This window comes from Acromyrmex echinatior, chromosome 3 (genome assembly GCF_024713525.1).
Source record: "Acromyrmex echinatior isolate Ae372 chromosome 3, ASM2471352v2, whole genome shotgun sequence".
Taxonomy (NCBI): domain Eukaryota; kingdom Metazoa; phylum Arthropoda; class Insecta; order Hymenoptera; family Formicidae; genus Acromyrmex; species Acromyrmex echinatior.
This window is the reverse complement of record NC_141854.1, coordinates 17,889,867-17,909,045: the sequence shown is the minus strand read 5'-3', so window position 1 is coordinate 17,909,045 and position 19,179 is coordinate 17,889,867. Positions and strand designations below refer to the sequence as shown.

The 19,179-nt window shown below is 32.1% G+C and overlaps 1 protein-coding gene across 19 annotated transcripts in view; it reads left to right on the top strand.

The window, feature by feature from the left end:
* The window catches only part of rdgB (retinal degeneration B), a 68,706-nt gene extending 49,881 nt beyond the window's left edge, over window positions 1–18,825 (top strand). For 6 of the 19 annotated variants that reach the window (XM_011062388.2, XM_087403990.1, XM_011062372.2 and 3 more), the window contains 15 exons: window positions 790–971; window positions 1,615–1,644; window positions 2,290–2,394; window positions 2,599–2,784; window positions 3,036–3,198; window positions 3,278–3,673; window positions 3,857–4,131; window positions 4,257–4,409; window positions 4,620–4,882; window positions 4,972–5,080; window positions 5,302–5,458; window positions 6,014–6,163; window positions 6,560–6,740; window positions 7,183–7,457; window positions 12,979–18,825. In XM_011062388.2, the coding sequence (XP_011060690.1) occupies window positions 790–971; window positions 1,615–1,644; window positions 2,290–2,394; window positions 2,599–2,784; window positions 3,036–3,198; window positions 3,278–3,673; window positions 3,857–4,131; window positions 4,257–4,409; window positions 4,620–4,882; window positions 4,972–5,080; window positions 5,302–5,458; window positions 6,014–6,163; window positions 6,560–6,740; window positions 7,183–7,457; window positions 12,979–13,126 (2,773 nt within the window). In that variant the 3' untranslated portion in view covers window positions 13,127–18,825. Of the gene's footprint in view, window positions 1–789; window positions 972–1,614; window positions 1,645–2,289; window positions 2,395–2,598; window positions 2,785–3,035; window positions 3,199–3,277; window positions 3,674–3,856; window positions 4,132–4,256; window positions 4,410–4,619; window positions 4,883–4,971; window positions 5,081–5,301; window positions 5,459–6,013; window positions 6,164–6,559; window positions 6,741–7,182; window positions 7,462–8,444; window positions 8,562–9,375 lie in introns of those variants that run through there. The other 13 variants (XR_015544391.1, XR_015544392.1, XM_087403999.1 and 10 more) reach the window with 13 other exon arrangements.
* The last annotated feature ends 354 nt before the right edge of the window (window positions 18,826–19,179 follow it).

The window sequence follows — 19,179 nt, the reverse complement described above, 5'->3', positions numbered from 1 at the left end:
GCATGTAATTTATGGTAGAATTTACTTATCGTCATTTTATATATATATATATGTGTGTGTGTGTGTGTGTGTGTGTGTGTGTGTGTGTGTGTGTGTGTGTGTGTGTGTGTACCAAGTAATATTCATTGTCACGGTGTTCATTGTCACGTTTATATTTAGGACTGTTTCATAAGTCTTAATTGTAAGATGTCAAACCAATCACAGAGTTGTATTAACATCTTAAGAAATAATTAAGACGGTCTGGAAATAAGAACCTATGAACCTGAATATCGGCTATTATTCTCTTAAAATGATAAGATAATAGCGAATAATTGTATCTATAATTGTGACGTTAGTAATTTGTAGCTTTCACTGAGACTAACTATCATAAAGAACTAAATAAACAACTGGATAAAATTCTAGAAGATAACAGAATAATATGATAATAATAGTATTATTAATGCAGGTACGATTTATTAGATTCCATTTAACATATGATTAAGACATTATTAACTGGGTGTTTTGCAGAAATTAATGGTGTGACTAATTATTTTTCGTACAAGCATATAAAATTTCATTTGTAATGTATCAAAGGCTTGGAAAAAACAAACTACAATAGAAAGTAAAGGACAAATACAATCATAAATACTATAATGAAAATTATTAATTTTAAGTTCTAACAATTAGAATTAAATTCTGAATATACAAATGAAAGAACTTGTCACCAGTCAGTAATGTATGTTTGATAACAAAAAACGAGCTAATACGTCTCCGATCGATAATGTATTAACAAATTAATTGACCTAAAAGTGAACTGCGTTGTAGAAATGCGACCGGTGAAAAGACCAAGAAGAAGTGGACAAAGAACAACATGTCCGTGCATTCGCCAAATACGAATAAGAACTTTGACATCCAGCTCGCAAATTGGAGGCTGGAAAGCATCGTCAGGGAGTCCGAATCCGGCAGCGACGACGAATTCTTCGATTGTCAGGGTAAGACTATTACGACGCATGCGTATGTATAGCATGTCTGTGATAATCTAGAAAAAAAAACGCATTAACACGACTCATAATAAATAATAGCAAGATGGTAATTCTGTGACACGCTGCTTTCCATTGTACACATAATGAGTCTTAATAAATCAATAAAAGATTTAACAATAAGATGACATTATAAATATCGAATCTGAGTTTAAGAAAAAAATATATTATTTAAAAGACAAATGAACTGAATATTTTAAAGAATTTAAAAAGCTATTGAATATCAATTAATCATTAATGTCAAAATTAATTAACATAGAATAAATAATAATTAATGCTGAGAAAATTTTCCAGGAAATATCTATTGCGAATTCTTCAGACATTATGTTATTTAAAGATATTCTGTGACATTCTGTATTTAAGATATTTCTGTATACGTATAATTTCTCTTGGGAAAGAGAAATTACATTTTCTGTAATCTGATGATACTGATACTGATAAGTCTTATAAGGACGTTTTTTTGTTAATGCTTATGAATCATGCGAAAGAAGTGTGTCTTGCAACAATGCATTGATAACTCAAGTAGAAACAACAGCATGTGCTGCGTTTTTATGTGTATCCTCTTTGTTTTTTATGTCGCACCCCCATACTGCAGCTGGGTTCATTATACCTGTTATACGCAAAGGTAGGACACGTAGAGTGATTAAGTAATAAGCGAGATAAGTTGCGAAGAAAAAAGAAAGGAAGGACAGGAAAAGAAAGAAAAAGAAAGAGAACCGTCACGTACATCTCATTTCTATAAAACTAAAGAATGGCCTTGAAATACGCGTAGACGTTGTAGACAAAATGATAAATCGAGCTGTTTGGCACATACAATATTTGCATCTTTTAGCGTGACATGCGACTAAGATTAGACTCGAGCATGAAATTCCGCGAAAAGCTCACATGCGGCATGCAGCAGCATGGCTATACGTAGTAAAGAGACTTAACAGATTAGTGTTAACGTGTTAAATAAATTAATTCGTTTTGCTTACGTTAGATAGATTTTCACATAGATATTGCATTAGATGAAGTAATATATGCGAAACGATTTCAATATAATCTAGAATTTGAATAATCTATATAATTGCAATTAAATTTTTATTTACATCGTAAATTATTAGGCAAATATTGTTAAATTTGTTATTGTTTGTGAGATCATGTTCTGTGAAACATTATATTTTATATTTTATCTTTCGATATACTATTGCAAGTCCTGTTTCAAAACATATATGATTAATCTGGGAAAAGGCACATTGCATAAGCAGTGTTAACGTTTCTGATTACACAGAGGACTTTGAAGATAGCTCTTCATTAGCTAAATGGAGTTCTTTGGATCTTCTAGCAGAAGGGGAGGATACGAGCGTGCGGACACCATCTGCGACAAACGAGCAAGGTTAATACGTATTTAAAAAAATATCCTTGTAGCATAAATGTAATAAATATTATTAAATTTGTGTCGTATTATTTATCATTTAAAGTAATTAATTATTTTCATTTTCGAAATATATGGTAAAACGTAGAACAAATTTAAATTATTAAATTTTTCTTCGATCTTTTACCGCGGAGAATAACAATGGGGATGCTTTTTCTTTTTCAGAGGATACAATATTTTCACCTTCTTATCTGCAACGTATCACTAACGAACGAAGCAGTAGGAGATTGCAGATCAGCACATCGGCTAGCATCGACGTGTCATGTCCAGCATCTCCTCAACATTCTCCTACACATCAACCATGCAAAATTACTGTTTTAATTATTGTGATACACGGCGGCAGTGTTTTAGGTAAGTACGAACTCTTGTTTTTTTTTTTGTATGATTTACAAGCTTAATTTTTCTTAATTTATGAAAATTATAGATTTTTGTATATGTATAATTATATAGATTCTTTACTACATGACTTTACTACTGTTTAGTTATGGAATTTTTATTTTCCATATATTTTTTTATTTTATTTATGTGGAAAAAAATTAATCAAGAAGATTACGATATATGTATATAACATATATTGATTCAGAATTATTTTTGTGTTTCAGATGCGAATGTTGATTTAACGGCAAAAAAGTCAGATATAACGACATTCCGCGGAGCTTTTGAATCCATTATGAGACAGCATTATCCTAGCATGGTCGGCCATGTATCCATTAAATTCGTCGCCTGTCCTTCCATTTGCACTGAAGGCTTGGGCATTTTGTCAAGGTAATATCATTTGCATTTTTATCTTTTGCGTTTAAATCATTTGTGGATGTTAGTATAATTTTATAATTTCATTGCGTAGCCTGAGTCCATACAGCTTTGACATGTCGCCTTCGTGCATGGACGCTCCACAAGTGACGCACGATACCATTCCGATCGGCGCGATTCCGCTTCTAGCAAGCTCGAGTTCTGAATATCAAGACACAGTATCGCGTGTAGTGATGAGTGCTAACCAAGTGTACCATGATTTCATTAAGAGCGACGAGGGTAAAGGTTTTAGCGGACAGATATGCTTTGTGAGCGACTCAGTAGGGTCGATCTTGACCTATGACGCTCTGTGCAAAGCGACACAGCACTCGAGACACAGCAGCGAAAATAGTATTCTGGAGGGTACCGGTCAGGGCAATGACAATAGTGGAAACGAAGACGGCAAGCATCTGTCCGCACCATCTCCTCGAAGAAGGTCTTCTGGCACGAAGTGAGCACAAGGATTGTATCAATAATCTCTCGATAAATATAGCTAAGAAAAAAGACAAAAAGGAAATTAATTCAGCACGATCCGTTGTCAATTTATTCATTAGACATAATGCATTGTATGCCAATAGAATTGACTCATAATTATGAAAATCTTAATTGATTTTTATTAACATATCGTTTGCAGTGACAACAAGTTGGACTTCGAAGTGGGTGACTTTTTTATGTTCGGAAGTCCGCTTGCATTAGTCCTCGCTTACAGAAAGATCACCGTATCGAGCGACAGAAATAGTTTCATACCGAGGCCGTTAGTCAATCAAGTATACAATCTGTTTCATCCTACAGAACCTGTGGCTGCGAGATTAGAACCCTTAATCTCAGCGAGATTTTCCTTAATTGCGCCGGTTAATATTGCTGAATATGGAAAGTATCCGCTCGGCAACGGCCAACCTTATCACTTGCGTAAGTATATATATTAAGATTGTAAATATAGAATTATGCAAATATAGGAATGGAAGTTACTTTTTTCAAGATTTGTGGCAAAATTAAGAAAAAAATTTTAATGTAGATTATAAATTTAATTTCAGTGGAGACTATCCAAACCAATCCGCAGCTGTACGCTGATGGATTGAACGTTCCCAATTTTCAAATGTCGCATTTAAGAAGATTATCCGATATATCACTTCAAAGTACAATGTCAGGCATTATCGATAATGTTCCTTTACAGGCAGTGTCTGCCCGTAAGTAGAAATTATTTATTATATTGTTATTCATTTGCTGTATCTACGATTCAAATATTTATCTAGAACCTCAAATTTCAAGATTAAATTTGTGATAATTGTTTTACATAAGCGATTTTTTTTATTTAAAAAGTTAATTATTGTGTATAATATTAAGTATATTGAAATAGTCTGACACTTGAAATAGTTTGACTTATTATCTCGTTTCAGTGATGCAAAAATGGTGGGGTACCAAAAGACTAGATTATGCACTCTATTGTCCAGAAGGTCTCACTAATTTTCCTACAAACGCCTTGCCGCATATCTTCCACGCTAGTTATTGGGAGTCTCCAGATGTGATTGCATTTATTTTGAGGCAATTGGGCAGAGTCGATGCACCATTGCTCGGCAACGAGGAAAAAGATCTCACTTGCTTCCGTCCAGGTCAACCCAGAGAAAAATGGAATAAAAAACGTACCTCCGTTAAAATTAAGGTTTATTTCTTTATTAATTTAAATTTCATTTTCAATCTTTTAGTTATTTTAAAATTCTTAGTTGTATTGCTTGCATTAACATATTTCAGAATGTTGCTGCCAATCACAGAGCGAATGATGTCATCGTGAGGGAAGGTGTACCACAAATATTAGTCGCTAGGTTTATGTACAGTCCTATTGATATGATAACTTTAACAGGTATAAATAAAATTTTAAAAAATTGTCTAAAATTAATCTTTGTAAATCTTTAATCAGTATCAAAATCTAGTGTTTAATCTATAATTTACTTATAAATTTATCATAATAATAATAAATAATAATTTTAAAATTTATTATTGATAATCATTTTATGTTGAAATGTTCATCGTTGAAAATGTGACATTAAATATAAACAGAAAATATTTATCATTACGTCGCAGGTGAGAAAGTTGATATCCATATTATGAAAAACGCACCGGCAGGCGAGTGGACATACCTCTCTACCGAGATAACTGACAAGAATGGTAGAATAATTTACAAAATACCAGATGACAAAATGCTAGGTTACGGGCTTTATCCAATAAAGATGATTGTAAGGTAATGTATTGTCCTCTTTAAAATAGATATTATAAATTGTAACTCGTGTATTAAAGTTGTAATCAATAATTATAATTAATTATAATCAATAGTCGAGGAAGATTGAAATTAATATTTCATATTACACCCAGATAGCCAAATATCTGCAGTCTTCTAACAGACTGTCAGCAGGTTCGAGCAGAAAATGACGGCAGTCTGCCATCAACTGCGTCCGTATTAGGCTTGTGTTCTGTTAACATCGCCTGTCGACATAAGGCAAATTATTGGCAGAAACTGAGCAGATCCTGCCGACATTATCTGATGCTTGCAGATTCTGTTACGTTTTTTCTAGCAGTCTGTATTATGTACATCTAATTCTATTTTGTTGGCATAATGTGTAGCAGACATTTAAAAAATCTGCTTTCTACAGACTTGACTATCTGGGACATGAATGAAAATTAGAATACAAATGAATCAATGAAAACAATTAAAGATGTAATTGATATAAATTAGCTCTTTATTTAACGAGAGAAATTGAACTTTTTTAATCCGAATGCATGCGTGTTTACGTTCTAGGGGAGATCATACATCTGTAGATTTTTTCGTGGCTGTGATACCGCCGAGAACTGAATGTGTGGTTTTTAGCATAGACGGTTCTTTTGCCGCCAGTAAGTCTGTGAGTGGTAAAGATCCGAAAGTCTGGGCTGGTGCCGTCGACGTTGTGAGGTAATGCATCATAAAGAACAAATTAGGACGAATTCTGTGAATTGGTTTTATCATTTTATTTTTGTGAAATGTAAAAATATTTAAAAATTTTTATCACAAAGCTTTTTTACTGAATATATATGTAAGATGCCTATAGTTGATGATTAAATTTTTATTATTATTCAACTTGATTTCTATACAACATTAAGAAATAATTTTACAAGTATTTTTTGTGATATCTTTTATTTCAATATTTTGTAATAAGAACAAATTGTTTTATTTAAACAAAAAGATGTCATATCGTTGTATCTATAAATCAACTATAAAAATATATATTTTGACAAATTTATAATATTTTTCTTTTTTAAAAAGATAATAAGAACATTATTAAATAAAGCTCTGCATTATTTCTTGTAGGCATTGGCAGGAACTGGGTTACCTCATCATTTATATTACCGCGAGACCCGATATGCAACAACAGACAGTAGTTTCCTGGCTGTCGCAGCATAATTTTCCTCACGGTCTCGTTTCATTTGCCGACGGCCTGTCCAGGGATCCGCTCGCCCACAAAGCCGCCTATTTGAATAAGCTTGTGAAGGTTTGTGCGAAGTTTGCTAGGATTATGTATAGTTAGTATATATAACTAATAATAGAACTAGATAAATCGATTAAATATTCATGAGGGATCAATTTTCTCAGACGGTGAATATCTTTATTTTCTAATTAATAAATAAATCTACAAATGAATTATTATTGAATTGAATTGAATTTTTTAAAAATAAATGACCTGTAACGATGGGGCAGCGGTTGTACAGATGGATACCGACAACAGATAAAAATATGCATTCTATAATGTATCGTTACAAGTATATCCGTTATAAAATATCAATGTATTAAATCCAAAATTAAGAAAGTGTAATAATTTTCTTTTTTCACATCTTGGAACGAATACAATAAGTTAAGTTAATGATCAATTTGTTCCATATTTCTTTAATCTACACATTTTTGACACTGAATTAATAATGATCAATTGGATGTAGGAGCACGGTATGATAATTCATCAGGCGTATGGCAGCGAGAAAGATATTAACGTGTACACGGCGGTAAGTCTCAAACCGAGCCAGATCTTCATCATCGGCAAAGTATCCAAGAAGCATCAAGCCATGGCGACAATACTATACGATGGATATGCCGCTCATTTGAGCATACTGCAGGCGCATGGGGGTTCGCGGCCTGCTCAGGGGAACGCGCGCATGGTGATCCCCAGAGGTCAGTTCGTCTTACCAGGACAGAATGCATCTCTGCGACGACGAAGGTAAGTTTTTATAATGATACATTCCGGCAATATTGTAACAAATGATCTTCCCACGCTTCGCAAGGATCAAATATCTTTTTTGTCAGATTCTGTTGTCATTATGCTGAAAACGTTGTAGTTATGCATTTACTGCAATGATTGTTCCGGAATCAATTGCACCTGTGATTGTGGCTGTTAAACTCCCGATTAAGATTACCAATCACTTCTGCTTATTCTGACGACACTTAATTTTTTATTATAATTTTTTTTCTTCACAGTAATATATCAGAAAGCTTTTCTGTAATGTCTCTATCGGATATTTTGTTAAAAATATCAGTTTATAATAAATAATAATTCAATTCATTTTTTTTTTACATAAAATAGCTTACTATAATTATTAAAAGTAGAGAGGGGGAAAAAATTCTATTGATCTTCTTCAAAAACGAAGAACTATTTAATTCGTTAACATTGGTGCAACTGACTTTCGAAGTTACAAGGGAAAGATGCAGTCTCAGCATCTTTGCGAGAGCTAGTTTATCCTTTCAACCCTCTGTTGCCCAATTGCTTGAAATTGTTTTCAAACGCAGTTATTTTGTTTTATTTCTTTCGCTACAGATAGAAACAATCATTAAATTAATTCCTAATTTGAATTGATTCAATAATAATAATCGGTCATGAAAATTCGAGAAGCTATTTGATGAATTTTCCAACTTTCTTCCAGAAGATATGCATTTTGGAAGATCACAAACATGCATATCGTTGCTGCGATTATATTAAAATTAAAGTTTATTCAATATGATATGATAAAAACGAAAAAATAATTTTGACATTTTCCCCGCTATCTTGACACAGATTGCTTTCTATGTATCTTTGCGGTCAGGCAAGAAAGGGTTGAGAAAGGACATTCTGTGCAACTTTCGCGCGTGGGATTGCCATAGCTGTTCGGCTAATGGCAAAGTGTGTGTGTATCCTTTGCGTGTGTGAAAACGAGCACCGGCTATGTTCCAGTAACGACACAGCGGTGAACTCCCCGGCGCGCAACAGCGTCTACTTAAAGCGGAAAACCTACCTTACTCACATCTAACACACGCCTATAATCTACGTACAATTTACTTACTCACATTGGTAACTATCTAATAACCGTCTACTGCTTACTCATTGTCATAGGCGCCGACGGTGCGCGATAATCATTCACCAGTTTATATCAACCAATTGAACGAGTACTGCACTTTTATTTAGTTTAATAAGTTTTATTTAGTTTAACTTGCTTGTTCCACAGTGCCTCTAAAAAGTCTCCTCTGGTCTCGTTGCAGTTTTTATAGGAAAATTGCAATACAACCCTTCATCCAACCCTTATTTCTTCACTCTGGAGAATCGGGCTGTTTTAAGACTTACTATTGTTATTGAATTTAACTCAATTAACTTGAATTATAAAATATTTAATTAACAAATTATTTGATCTAATTTGGGTATGCGTCGGCGCCTATGCTCTCCGCTTTTCCCCAAATCTTTATCGTAAATTCCGCAACGCGATCGCTTATTGGTAGAAAGATTACAGGATTGTATTATCTTTTCACACACAGAAATAGTGTGTATGTAACAATCGCAGAAATTGACAACGACTTACATTACGATGATGTCTGTATAGACACATTTAAACAGCATGGTTGTAGCCATCATGTATGAGAAAGGACGTTGGACGAGGAAGAGGAATAATTGAATTACAGAACGTTCGATTGTGAAGACTGATGCGATTATCGCGATTACCACAGATCGACGTTTCGTAATCAATATTCCACCCTGCTTCGTTCTCCCCTTTCCCCGTTATCTCCCATTGGATCTTTTTACCATTAAAGCGCGCTGCACCGTCTCCACGCTGTCTAGTCAGTAAAGTGGAGACCCACCGACCGAATTTCGCTGACCAATCTCTTGATTGCAGGTACCTGCTATGAGGATATGTCGCGTTGTCTCAGCGTAGTTAAATATCACTTCTCTGTCTCTATCTCTCACTCGGCGAAAAGCTGTTGTCGCCATACCTACGCTCGAACTCATTGTTTGCCTATCGGCTAGTACACAATGTCCAGGATCTGTGGTTGATCCGCTCGCTAAATACGCCCGGGAAATAGAGTCGTTTTCGTAATCCTCCTCGAAACGAACCGGTCTCACTTTAGCGACGAAGGTAAACCGCCGTCTCACGTTCCGCTTGAAACTTGTTAGATGAGTGTTTTATGTCACAAAATGCTAGATCCACCACCTAGACTACTTTGTGTTTTATATTTAATGTAGTCTCTCAACTGTCGGGATTCTGAAGATCTTAATCCTAATTTGAGTTGAGTTGCGAGTTCAGAACTTATATGACTGAAAGATACATATTTTCAATGAATAATTAATATCCTTTTTCAATTGAATGAAAATATCTATTTGATATAAATAATTATTTGAATATGGAATAAGTTTTTAATTTATTCTATAATGATTTACCGTGATATAATTAATTTGTTTTATTTAGTTTCATTAACATAATTAAATATATAATAATAAAGACTTTTATTAATGATGTGTACATATATATTTATGATGTACAATTAATGGAATTTTAGAGTCCATTAAAAATGTATGTAAATTTTTTAATAAATATTAAAATTACAGTCTTTCTTTGAAAGATATAATTTAGGAGTTGAAAAAAAATGGAAAATCTTATTTTGTAATAAGAAGTTATAAGTTGTGAATCTCCAAAATATTTCGATTTAATTTTCGAGAGACTATTGCTTATGTATAATTTGGAAAGAAGAACACGACAGAATTTCCGAAAAATATTTATCAGAATTTACATAGCAGTCAAATAAACCAATGGATTTTAATTAGATTTTAATATGCATATTAAAATAAAAGAAAGAAACTTGCCAAATGATCTTGTCAGATGAACGATTTCCTTGGTGGTAGATCAGGCTGAATCGTTGCTTGTGTGAAAAGACCACAGACAGCACGAATGGAGATGCGATAGATTTACAGAAGACACATCAGTGCACGATTTATATGTGAATGTGCAAGTTCCGAGAACTCACGGTTATACCGTGTGATCTCTGTTTTAATTAGAGATAAACGCCGCCCTTCTCACCTAATCATGCATATTCCGCTGTGCCAATCATGATACATGTGTGCTAATGATTTCGTCGCTCTGAGCGGTTCTGGTTCGTTCATAATGTTGCATTCCATAGGTGGCGGAATCATGGGACAAACGATAGCATACACTAACGAGAAAGAAAGCGGTATCAAGAATTACCGAAAAAAAGACTAACCGAAATGTAAGATCAGACTCCAGGCAGTTCCTAATAAGATCTCTTTTTTCTTGGCGTGCTTGTAGAAACGAATTAATCAATTAATTAGAGAATTCTATATGCCCCGCGAATTACGTATTTTACTATGCAGCTACTTTTTTACTATATTATCTCCATAGAGAGAGAAATCGTTTTGCCCTTTTCGCTTATCTACTTATGATTCTTTCCATAGTACTGGCAGCAAGTGCGAAAAAGTATGAAGACTCGATGAGTTTATGATATATCAACTATATAATATATAGAATTTTTATACTGACTTCCGTTTAACTTACTAAATTATTCCGCAGATGCTGACATGTCCCGCATGTGTGATCACAAATAGAAAAAAAAAATCTGCATTTATGATGGAAGCAGAAGAATCAAAATCTATTATATTATATATAAGAAGTTAATTTATAATTAAGAATATAAGGGATTGTAAGATAATATATAATTTTTTTATAGTTGCAATTGTCTGCCAGAGCTATGTTATTTTAGGATCGAATAACAGAAGCTTGGACAAGTACAGAATCGTCTCGCTTAGTTGAATGCTTAGTGCTACGATCCCCCACGTCATTCAAGGACGACAAGATTTAAATAATTGTTTCGCTGTCATCCGCAGGGCGGACAGGTGTCTTCCGTCTACATATCTGGTTCATTATTCATTAACGCTTCACAGATATGTCACGCTTTTCCAGCAGTACAATACCAATGTAAAACACGCCGCTTTTCCACTGCGCTGTTTTCATTCATCCGCTTTCAATGGCGATCTATTTCACTCGCAAGCGAGTTAAATTACGAAGCACATTATTCTATATAGGATGCAGAATAAAATATATAAAAAGAATATAAGGTAATGTCTTTAGAGTTTTTCAGATAATATTCTCTCTATATTTAAATTGAAACTTTAATCAGTCAACATAAATATTAAGAGCTGCAAGATTTTAATGAGTTTTTGAAAGAAATCTAAATGGATATAAAATGGATATTCAATTAATTTCTAATTTGTATACTCTTTTATTTATTGTTAAGATTAATTATTAAAATCGTTAAGTTTAATTATTGAAGATTTAATTATTGAAGATTTAATTATTGAAATATTTTATATTGAAAAAGTCAAAGCTGTAAATCAGCTGTAACTTCTGATGAACTTTTACTGAGGAAAATTTTACTTCGAACTCGTCAAAAAATTCATTATTTTATATATTTTCTGTGCATCTTGTAAATATGTTTTGATGTTATCTATATGTATAGGATATTGAGAAATGATATGTATATACTATGTTACAGCAAGAATGAATAATGTGCTGATGCAAATTAAATCATTAATCGTTTTCAGCCTAAATGTTATAGAGGAGGGGTAAATTATTGTATATTATTGTGCTTTCCATGCGAACGCGACAAACGAATAAAAAAGACGTCATCACTGCTGCTTCTTGCACTCTTCGCACAGCACAGAAGCAGATTGCACAATATATTGTTTGAAAAATAATAATTACTCCAGTTAATAAGTTTACATCCAATTAATAAGTTTACATCTGGATTATCGTCCATTTTTAATCCACTTTTAAATCCAACTTTTAATTTCCAGTCGCTTTTCGATTTATTATTGTACATATGCTATTTTTATTGCATTCATGTAATATAGATAAAACTTGCTCTTTAAAAATTATTAAAGAGGCTTCTGTTTCCAGGATTGATTTACAATTCATTTGTCACACAATTGATACATTTTAATTAGATGTGCGAATAGTCGAGAATGCCATATATACGATGTCTACCTCGCAATAATTATTCTATTTCGCGTGTTGTCAATCGTGTTGATTCGAATGACAATACGCTGAATGTACCGACAATAAATCATTCATCAAGATAACTTTGGGACACTTAGATTCTTTCTTTCCAGTATAATGCCAAAATTATAAGAGTAAAATTTATAGATTCCGATGAAGATTTGAAAACGCATCTTTTATATAATTAAATATTACATAATAATTTGTCATAATATAAAATATTGAATATCAATATCCACATAATAAAATAATTCTAATAAAGATATACATTTATATCTTATTGTTAGCTTTGATTTAAAAATTAATAAGACGAGAGAGATGAAATAAAATTCAGGGAAGAATTGAGCTCACTAAATGTTCTTTGGTTATCTCGAGAAGGAAGCTTATGTGTACAGTTATGCTAACTATTTATTGACTATTGCCGGTCGGCAGCTCTTTTAGGACGGCAAAGCGTGCGATCTCACAACCACCCTTAGGCAAGACATCCTTCCCATTGGAACGATCATCCAGCGTGGACCCATCCGTTACGCCTGCGTCATCAGCCAGCGTTCATCAATCAGCAACAACCGAAAAACTCTGACGATTTGCACGCTGCCGCTCATTCTTCGAATCGCGGCGGTAGCTCGTGAAGAAAGGACATGATTTTTGGTTCCGTATCCGGTAGTTCCTTTATTCCGTAGATCATTATATTTTGTGACGATCTTATAGATTTTTACGCCATATATTCGAGATAACAAAAAGCAGTCTTGCAAATATCTCGTATTAGATCTTTTACTGTCCTCTATATGACGTATATAAATGTTACCTCATTTCATTGTATCTCATATCATAAATCTCTTTAATCTATTTTCGCAAATTTATATGACATTATATTATTATTACATGGTATATTATCTGTTTTTTATTCATTTTATATTATAAATACTATATGTTATAATACTATATGTTAGCCTCAAAATTTGAGTCTCAAATAGAAAATCTCGAGAGTTAAATGAAGAAATTAATATAAACGAGTCGTGCGTAGATGAACATAAATTATCATTCAAAAATTTTTCACTTCATTCCTGACGTATTTTTGATTGTTTATTTATTATCTTCAATCTGTATATTTTGGTAAACACACATTATAATTTAATACAAACATTAGCTAAAATTTCTAGCAAAAATAATGATAAATGTTTAATGTAAATTTCAAAAACGTTTAAGTTAATGACAAGAAATAAATAACATAAATAAATACAAAAGACAGTACAAAAATCTTACAGAAATCTAATCGTGGCAAATTTAAAATATGAAAGATAGTAATTAATTATTTTAAGTATTAAAAGCATTGTTGTTTAAAGCTTTTAATATTTTAAATAAGTAATTACTGTTTTTCAATATAAATTTAGCCAGTATTCGATTCTGTAAGAATATTTATTAAAATTTTATTTAACATTTGTTTTTATTTATATAATAATACGCAATTCAACTAAAACGTAAAGATGATCAAAATAACGTAAACATCCCAGGAAATCATGTTGTTAGACGACCTATATTCATTCATCTGCTGGTCATATATAATAATTTATATATTTCTCAAATTTGATTTTACAAATCTTTCGTTATATATATATTGTATATATACAAATTTTTGATTCCATGATCTTGTATCTAGATCCTTAGTTTTACAAATCCCTTGTACAGTTTTACGAATTCTTGTACGAATCCTTGTACGGTTCCTTGTACTATATAACTTCTATGCGAACTAGCACGTCTCCCTCGTATTATTCCAATAAATAAAATTTTGCTTATATAAAAAAAAATCCAAGATTTATCTTTTATATACTTTGTGTAATTTTTATACCGTAATATATCAATAATCTCATTTTACACTCACAAATACTTATCTATTCTAAGCACATCTTTTTTCCTCGATATGTGAGTGATATATGGCAAAGATATAAATTAAAATATCAATAGAGTTTTGTTTAGCGGAATAATACGTCGAGAAGAAAAACTTGTTGAAACTGTTACCTGAGTCTCCCTGTTGTTATTAAGGAGAAGTAACGTAATGATTATCTGTGACGCTTAGAGGTAATTAGCATAAGAACTGTTAGCACTCTCTATTCATTGCCAAATGTTATACATAGAGATGTAATACGTAATGCTCTGCAAAGTCTGCGACAAGTTCTTTCAGGGCTATTTCCTTGCGTGGGATATTTATATCGGCAAGAAAGACGGTCGTAAAATAAAGGGACATGCTTATTGTTAGTAACACTGATTAATAGGTGTTATTTCTCTTACGTAATTTTATCCATTTGACTTTAAAGTTATTCGTTTTAAGAAGATTTAATATCCTACAAATATTATTTACCCATGAATATAAACATATACAAAGATATATATTTTATATTATTTGTATATATTTATTATTAAATTAGCTGACAAGGCAAATATATATGCGTATAATTTATACTGAAGAAAATGATATGTAAGACAATATTAATGGGGTAATTTAAAAAATAACCGTGCAATTATTTATAGTAAAAGACATGACAATGAGTGAGGTAAAAATATTGATTTTGAGAAATTAGAATAAAATCTTTTAAAATTGTTATCTTAACGCTAATAGATTTGTTCTCTCTAAATCTTTTTTTACGACGGTACTTCAGGAACGTTCTTGAAAATAACCGAGAGAACTATTCGTACATTTAGTTGAAAAAATCGGAAGCGTATCGTATTTATAAGACGAAGCATCGATGTCTATAAACGCGCGCGCGCGACAAGCGATACAAACCTACTTTTCTCTTATTACATAGTCGCGTAAAGCTGTAGCTGGCGATGTAAATAGAGATGTTGTGTAAATAATTACATTATCTGTGGATAAATGTTAGAAAAAGATCGCGATCATATTTACATTACTGGCTGCGAGATGCTTCGTCGATAAAGACGTGTCAAGGAAAACATGCGAATTGGAGCTAAGATGAATTGATTGCTAATTTTTGGTGAAGTGAAACTTGATTTTTCCATAGATCTTTTGTTCTTAGACAGAATCTTCGAGTCTTCACAATTTACGGAAAGAAAAAAAAAAGATGTTTTAGCTCTGAATCGCAGTGATGTGATGGAAATAGGAATGACATAATCAATCGTGTTTTATTACGCTTAAATCTATCACAATCAATGTTAGAAAATGGTAAAATCTTTCCTATAGGCGCGATTCATTATACACGGTGTTCTGAGTCTTGTATCGGAATTCCGGAAGCGTACTACGCTGTTTTGTTTGGTTGAGTCTTTTTCGTAGCAAAAAAAATGGATGATTCTGTTTTCTGTAATTTTTTTCATTTTTAAGACTGCGAAATATACTATCGCTCAATAGTTTCAACACACTCTGTTTGTAGAAATTTTATAATATAAAAGATGATTCCATTTTTATACTTACTGTAAGTATCAGTTCATGCTTGTTGTCTATCAAATATTAAATAAAAATAAATGATTCTTACAAGTACTGTAAATGCAAAATGGAATATACTCAAAGAATAAAATATAAATAGTTTCTATTCATATTTTCATATTAGTTTTTCTATTCATATTAGTTTTTCAAATTTATTATGACATTTATTTATTTTCACTAAAAAAGAACTTATTATAAATTTTATACTTCTCGAAGCCTAATCTGCTTAGGTTTTGATAATGAAAGTCAAGCTCTTGATATTTTTTTAGCAAGTTTTTCAAGTGCCTTAATTAAATCTAACAAGATAAGTAATATCGATATGAGCTAACACAGAATGTTCGTAAATTGCAAATCATTGTGTGCCTATTGTTCGAACTATCAGCATCTCCGTAGAAGTCTCATTCCTTTTGTTATTATATCGAACAATTTAATAATATTTAATATGATACTCATAATTCGTATAATTTGTCTGGCTTCATCAAATCGGATAATTTGATGACCAAGTTTCAACAAGTATTGGACTTCTAATAGTTTTGATCATTAATGTATCAGAGCATTTTCTCTTTAATGCGGTTTTTTCCGAATAATTTAGTTTTGCGTTATTAATTGTATTGATGAGGATCCGAATCGAGGATTGAAATATATATATATATATATATATATATATATATATATGTATTTACTTGCTTAATAAATGATTTGTAATTTACACTTGAACATCCTGTGTTGGCTCATATCGACATTACTTATCTTGTTAGATTTAATCACTTGAGCCTATTTCAGTTATTAATTTTGGTCTTAACTAAATATTTATGTGATAGAGATATTGTTTACGTACTACGTTCTCTTAAACGTTTATCTAGTTGAATTTGTCTACTTAAGAAAACTTATAATTTTCATTTGTAATTATTTCCCAATTTACAGCTTTATTGAATACTTCCGAAATAATTGAAAATAAAAGAATATATCAGAATTCCATGTTTTATGTATGAAAAATGAAATTGTTAGCAAAAATGCAAAGCGTGCTGAAACTTTTGAGCAGTAGTATATATCTTTTAATTTCGTTCCATTAAGACTTAATTTAAATTATCGTTTTAATTTATAATTCTATTTTAATCGTGTATTTTTATAATAGTTAAGTTTATTATTCGAGAGATTAATATTGATAATAGGATTAAGAATTGTTTCGTTCAAGTTTTAAGTTATATATTAAGTTACATATTATATAAGTAATTGAAAGAGATTATTATTATAAATAACGAATTCACAAATGTATTTTGTTCAAGTTATAATTTATATTACATATAAATGATAGGTAAAAATTAAAGACACGAGATAATACCGTGATACTGACTTTCGTCGCTCTCGGGACACCCTGTAGAACGGAATCAAGCGCGACGAGGGTGACGGAGATTAATTTGTTCGTATGTTTTTTGATGATCCGTCGTGTTAATCTCCCGATCCTGATACAAGGAAGCATTACGTATTGCTCAAACTGCTATACTAGCTGTGGTGCTTGCATTACGCAAGTTAACATAATTATCATTAATATTGACTGTTTGTATTGTTGTAATATGGCATGAGAATATATATATAGTTCTATATTATACAGATGTCTACGTATATAAAATATATAAATGAGAAAAAAATATGTATACACATATACAAGTTGCAAACTTGAAGATATATATACACGAATGCATATATACAGTGTGCTTGTGTGCGTCTGTATACACATAATGTGTATATATGCATTCTTGCGAGGTGTCCGCCAAGTCGTGCGTCGGAAGGGGAATCTCCATTTTGGATTCAGCTGTTGCGCTTTCTTGGGAAATCTCACATCATTGAGACGAAGAAATCTTTTTCGAAGTTCTGATCCCAAACGACGTAAACTTTCTCGCAGTCGACGAGAATCATTCGAAAACAAAAAAGGAAAGACATCGAAGCGAGATCAATTTAAGATCGTTCGTGCCGACACGTTAGGGGCTTTCTTTTCTAATGTTACAATAATTCCGACTAAGAATGCTTACCGATAATCAAGATTAATTATTTTGTTAACTAGAGCTAAGCTACGTGAAGTGATCCTAAATAATTAGCTTGTAATCGAATCAATCGTTTACGGTTAAGATTAATCAATTACAGATAGACGTGCTATAAAGTTAACAATAAGATTTTTAATAATCATTAAAATTATGGATGTAATAGAAACTAGTCAACCGTGACTAAAGACGACTTATCAACGCGTAGCTAATTAGTGTCTTTTATTACAATATTATTGATGGTCGACAAAGCGAAACGTTTTTAGAGTTTGCCGGTCGAGGAAAGACAAAGATACGAAATAAATCGCTTGCGTAAAGCTGAAATCTAATAGCAGTCTCTGTGTTGAGACGCACAATTTGGCGAACACTTCACAGATACGTATAAGCGACTGCAAGAGATATTTTACTTATATACTATATATTGGAGACGGACGATCACATTGTACTGAGCGGTAATGAGAGTTATATTTTTATTAGTAAACGAAACGTAAAAGTGGCATATTGTAATAAACTAACCGAAGAATCATTGTTTTTTTATTACGCGCTCTCGCTCTAGTGTGTAACAATTGTTTTATATATACATATATGTATATAATGTTGACGATTCACGGTTCGACTCGGTTTATCCTCCTCTCCCTCTCCCCTTTCCTTCCTCTCCTTTCTCCTTCCTTCCTCTCCCCCGAGATCGAACCTGCCGCAGAGACATCCGTTTCTTTTCCTAGTTAAGGGTGATAATGGAGATGACGCTTAGCGAACAAAACTGTATTCCATTTCCTTTATTGGATATTAATAAATGATAAATCTATATTTCGTTTTCTTTTTTTAATTGTTATTGCGTCGAACGTGAATTTTAATTGTACTTTTGCACCCTCTCCACGTAAATATATCGTCGCAATATATTACAACGCATTTGGAAGATTTTCAAGTATATTAAATTATTTTTTTACATATGTTTCAATGGAGAATAATTTTAAAGGCTCTAAAAGCTTTTTCGAAAGTATGTAAATAAATATGATTAAATGGTAATTCAACTTTTTCCGGAATACACAGCAATGTTTCCCAATAACATAGATACCTAATTTAGGAAGCTTTTCAACAAACGACACTGTGTAACATTTCATCTTTATTTAAACATTAGCGAACAACAAGGATGTAATAATT